The 5,003-nt window shown below is 52.0% G+C and overlaps 1 protein-coding gene across 1 annotated transcript; it reads right to left on the reverse strand.

Moving 5' to 3' along the window:
* Positions 1-2,049: 2,049 nt before the first annotated feature.
* Positions 2,050-4,239, reverse strand: KCNJ14 (potassium inwardly rectifying channel subfamily J member 14). The gene is made up of 2 exons (XM_056863295.1): positions 3,544-4,239; positions 2,050-2,601 (listed from the first exon to the last, which is right to left on the reverse strand). Exons 1-2 carry the CDS (start codon positions 4,237-4,239, stop codon positions 2,050-2,052), a joined length of 1,248 nt encoding a protein of 415 aa, XP_056719273.1.
* Between the last annotated feature and the right edge of the window lie 764 nt (positions 4,240-5,003).

A 5,003-nucleotide genomic window follows, 5' to 3' on the forward strand; every position in this document is an offset into this window, starting at 1 on the left:
AAAGGCAATACTAGCTTAAGGACAACACTATGAGGTGTGATATGGTACTCCTGGGTCCTTAACAATGTCCAAGCAATAACAGCAAAGAGATGTAACAGATTAAGGATGGTGACTGGTAGATTTTGGGTGCCAGTAAGGTGGGCAGCGTGGGAGACAGATCTGGCCCATGAGGCCCAATTCCCTCACACCCTATACTGTGCAGAATGAGTAAGAACAAATTAATAGAGCTGGTTGCTATAGGCCAACTTTCTCTACCACTTAAGGAAGAATCAAACTGGCTTACAAGCACCTTCCCTCCCCCTCCCCACAACAGACACCTTGTGCGGTAGGTGGGGCTGAGAGAGCGTGGCTAGCCCAAGGTCACCCAGCAGGCTTCATGTGGAGGAGTGGGTAAACCAACCCAGTTCACCAGATTAGAGTCTGCTGCTCATGTGGAGGAGTGGTTCTCCAGATTAGAGTCTGCCACTCCTAACCACCACTCTTAACCACTACACCACCCTGGCTAGGAGAAGAAGGTGGCCCTGGCTACTCCCCAAATAGTTCCTTCCCCACATTCAGTCACATCTTCTTAGCATTGCTGATGTGATCAGAAGGTACAGACCTGGATCGCAATGTCAACCGTTTCCCTCCTTCACCCTTTCTTCTCTTTATGCATTCTTTGATGGAGTAAGAATTGGAGTTTTTGAAACGTGTTCCTATTTTCGTTTTTGGTATGTTGGCTCATATGAATATGGGACTGGCAGTGAATGTATATAATCTGAAGCTGGGGGTGTGCTAGGGTTGCCAACCTCCAGATGGCGCCTGGAGGGCTCTCAGAATAACCACTGATCTCCAGCCTACAGAAATCAGTTCCCCTGGAGAAAATGGCAGCTTCTGAGGATGGTCTCTTGGCATCACATCCCTCCTGAGCTCCCTTCCCACCCTCAATGCCACACTTCCTAGACTCTACCCCCAAATCTCCAGGAATTTCCCAACCCAGAACTGGCAGCCCTAGAACATCTTTCCCCTCTGATTTGTCATTGTTTCTTCCACGAGCTTGACAACACACAGGACTGTAATGGATTAGATTTTCTTTTAATGAGAACACTTGTTTTGCGGCTGATTACATTTTACACAATTTGCTCACCGCCTTCATTAAACACTCGCTTTATTTCCAGTATTGTTTGCCCGTGATAAACCCTCCGGTTGCTTCTGCAGGAATACAAGACCTTCAGCCGGGGGTTTCTCCATCTGGATCATTTTTAGTTTCTTACCTGGTGGGCTTAAAAAATGCTTATCCCTCAGGTGACCAAGAACCCCACCCACCGAGTTGTAGACACAGCGAGCCACGTCCTGTGGTCTCGTCTCTCTTACAGACCAGTCACTTTCAGTTCCATAAAATCCACTGAACAGAAACATATAGAAACCTTCTTCCCTCTATATGTCAAAATGCCTCGGAGATCCACAGCTCGTAAACATCTTTAGCAGAGAGTTCAATCCAGCTTAGCCCCTTAGAAATCCCTCATAAAATAAACACTTATAGTTCCATTAAGCCTCACCTGAATAATCCTACAACCCTCCCCCCCCCTACAAGATCAGGACAGCAGCACTTTCCACCACCAAAGATCAGGCAATGCCAAGGTTCATAGAATGATAGAGTTGGAAGGGACCTCCGGAGTCATCTCGTCCGTCAGAGGCTTATGTAATGGGAATCCCCCACCTCCTTCAAGTTTCCGATTGATTTTTTAATCTTGTTTTGGGTCCCCATTCTATCTTCTGTCGCACCCACCCATTGAGAGGTTCAAAGGATCACGGGGAATCCCTCAGTTCATATCAGCCTGCCATTTTGGCCAACATGCTAAAGGATGACTTCCTCCCATCTGTTAGAGACACTCATTTGTTCCAGACCATTGAGACCTGGCCTGTCAAGTTTTGGGGGGACAGGATGAATTACGTGTGAAAGTGACAACCCTTGGCCAGTGACCCCAGTGGCCCATCAGCGCAAAGTGGTACATCAGCTGCTTTCTCCCACCGGCCCCAAACCTCCTCAGTCCAAGGTCACGGGTGGTGTCATGTGGCAGTGTCCGTTTCATTCTCCAGGCTCACCCGCCGGCTCACCTGCTTCTCTTCCTCCTCCTCTTCTTCGCGGCAGCAGCTGAGCGCCACCTCGTTCTCGTAGCAAAAGGAGGCACGGGCAGCAGTGGCCCCCGCGGGAGGGGCCCTGTATTTGCGCTGGCTCAGCTCCTTAGCGCTGCAAGCCGGTGTTCCTGGCACCTCGTACGTGCGGTGGAAGTGCTGGTAGTCAACCTCGTAGTGGCCCCGCCGCTCAAAGAGCACGGGCTCGAAGCGGTGGCCCCAGCGTATCTCGGTGGGCAGGTAAGAGCTGCGGCACTGCGTGGTCATTGCCGTCGCCTCCACCATGCCTTCCAAAATGACCACCAGTTCAAAGTCACCCTTAGCCAGCTCGGGAGGGCCGAACTCGTAGAAGGGACTTTCAGCGTTGATCTCATGGATGATTGTCACTGGGGACACCAGGAAGATGCGGTCAGTACCACTGTCGAAACCCACGTTGACATCAACGTGGTCCAGGGGGATGTACTCCCCCTCAGGGGTCACTCGAGACTGTGGGAAATAAGACAGAGACTTTGTTTGGTACTGAACAACACATAATGAATTGGTAGGGTTGCCAACCTCCAGGTACTAATTGGAGATCTCCTGCTATTACAACTGATCTCCAGCCAATAGAGATCAGTTCACCTGGAGAAAACGCCCGCTTTGGCAATTGGACTCTGTGGCATTGAAGTCTCTCCCCCAAACCCTGCCCTCCTCAGGATCCGCCCCAAAAACCTCCCACTGGAGGCTAAGAGGCACCTGGCAACTCTACCTTCTCCTGAAGTCTGACTAACCACAGTGGAAAACCACAGGATGCCAAACCATATGGACCCCTGGTCTGAGCCAGTTGTACTCATCCAGCTCCTCACAAACCTTTCCGCCAATTGCTACCTACTCCAAACAATTAACCTTTGACCCAGCCAAGACTAAGCAGGATTGGTGCCCTGGGCATCCTAGGCTGTTTGTTGTGTAGACAAACTCAAAGTAGGAAGGTTATTGGCAGGTGAATACACATGGCATCCATTTCCCTTGCTGTTCCTTTGTCTATCATCATTCATTTATCTATTTGTCAACCTGGCTTTTTGTTTATACTTGTAGATTTAGTAACATCACAGGAGTCAGGTGTACGTTTGAAGGATTTCCAAGACTTGCTCAATAACTGAAACCTCTTCTGGACATTGACCTTCTGCCCTCTTGTATCACTAGGGTTGCCAACCTCCAGGTACTAGCTGGAGATCTCCTGCTATTACCACTGATCTCCAGCCAATAGAGATCAGTTCACCTGGAGAAAATGGCTGCTTTGGCAACTGGACTCTATGGCATTGAAGTCCCCTCCCCAAACCCCGCCCTCTTCAGGCCCCACCCCAAAAACCTCCCGCCGGTAGTGAAGAGGGACCTGGCAACCCTACTCTTGTATAATGCACATGTCCTTCCCCTTAACACCACCCTTACCCGCAGTAGCTGTGCCCGGACATGGGCTTCCACCAGATGGCTCTTGCGTAGATTGGCCACCCGCCACATGAGGCAGAGCATGCCGTCGCGCATAGCCACGACAGCAGTCTCGCTAAAGACCAAGGTCCCGTTGCGCTTCTTGGGCTTGGCGATCTTGGCCATGATGGCACCGACAATGAAGGCGTCAAGGATGCACCCCGCTATGCACTGCATAACGACGGCCACCACGGCGGAGGGACACTCCTCCGTCACGCTGCGGAAGCCGTACCCAATGGACGTCTGGGTCTCCAGGGAGAAGAGGAAGGCAGCCATGAAACTGGTGATCTCAGAGAAGCAGGGCTTGGGGGCTTGCGGGACCTTCGGACCGAGGTCCCCGTGCAGCGCAGATATGAGCCAGAAGGTGAAGCCAAAGAGAAGCCAGGAAAGCACAAAAGAGAGGCAGAAAAGGACGAGCATCCATCGCCAACGGATATCCACGCAAGTGGTGAAGATGTCGGTGAGGTACCGCTGGCCCTTGTCGCTCATGTTGATAAACTGTACGTTACAGTGGCCGTCCTTCTTCACGAAACGGTTGTGCGGCTGGGCGACAACAGGTTTGCCATTTGGGCAGCTGGGAGGGGATTCCACTGCCTCTTCTTGAAGCTCTCCTGCCCTGCCGCCATCACTCAGACGGCGGACGGCTTGGGCTACCCCCATCTCTGAGGGGCTGGCCTTTGTCCCGGCCAAGGCAAGGCCGGGCTTGGGGGACTGGTGGCCCAGCCTGTGCGTTGCGCGGGACAAGTGGATACTGAGGCAGTTTTAGCAGGTTACGGCGTGGCACGGTTGACGGGTGTTGCTTCTGGGCGATCTGGAAAAGGAAAGAGGAGAATGCTCACCAAGACTGTGACGCTTTAGACTGCAGATGTCTTTTGTAATAGGGTTGCCAGCATGGTGTAGTGGTTAAGAGCGGCGGTTTGGAGTGGTGGACTCGGATCTGGAGAACCGGGTTTGATTCCCCACTCCTCCGCATGAGCGGAGGATGCTAATCTGGGGAACCGGGTTGGTTTCCCCACTCCTACACATGAAGCCAGATGGGTGACCTTGGGCTAGTCACAGTTCTCTTCGAGCTCTCTCAGCTCCACCTACCTCACAGGGTGTCTGTTGTGGGGAGGGGAAGGGAAGATGATTGTAAGCCGGTGCGATTCTTCCTTAAGTGGGAGAGAAAGTCGGCATATAAAAACCAACTCTTCTTCTTCTTCTTGCCAAGCTGCAGGCGGGGCCTGGAGATCTCCCTGCATTACAACTGACCTCCAGACTAAAGAGATCAGTTCCACTAGAGAAAAAGGCTGTTTTGGAGGGTGGACTCATTGGCATTACATCCCTGCTGAGCTCCCTCCCCTCCCCAAGCTCCACCCTCCCCAGGTTTTGCCCCCCACCAAATCTCCAGGAATTTCCCAACTGGGAGTTGGCAAACCTATTCT

Source organism: Euleptes europaea, chromosome 18 (assembly GCF_029931775.1).
Source record: "Euleptes europaea isolate rEulEur1 chromosome 18, rEulEur1.hap1, whole genome shotgun sequence".
NCBI lineage: Eukaryota > Metazoa > Chordata > Lepidosauria > Squamata > Sphaerodactylidae > Euleptes > Euleptes europaea.

Coding starts and splice junctions, on each gene's coding strand:
- KCNJ14 (XM_056863295.1), bottom strand. CDS start 4,239: ATGGGGGTAGCCCAAGCCGTCCGCCGTCTGAGTGATGGCGGCAGGGCA. Junction 2,602..3,543: donor TCCGGGCACAGCTACTGCGG/GTAAGGGTGGTG, acceptor TATTTCCCACAG/TCTCGAGTGACCCCTGAGGG.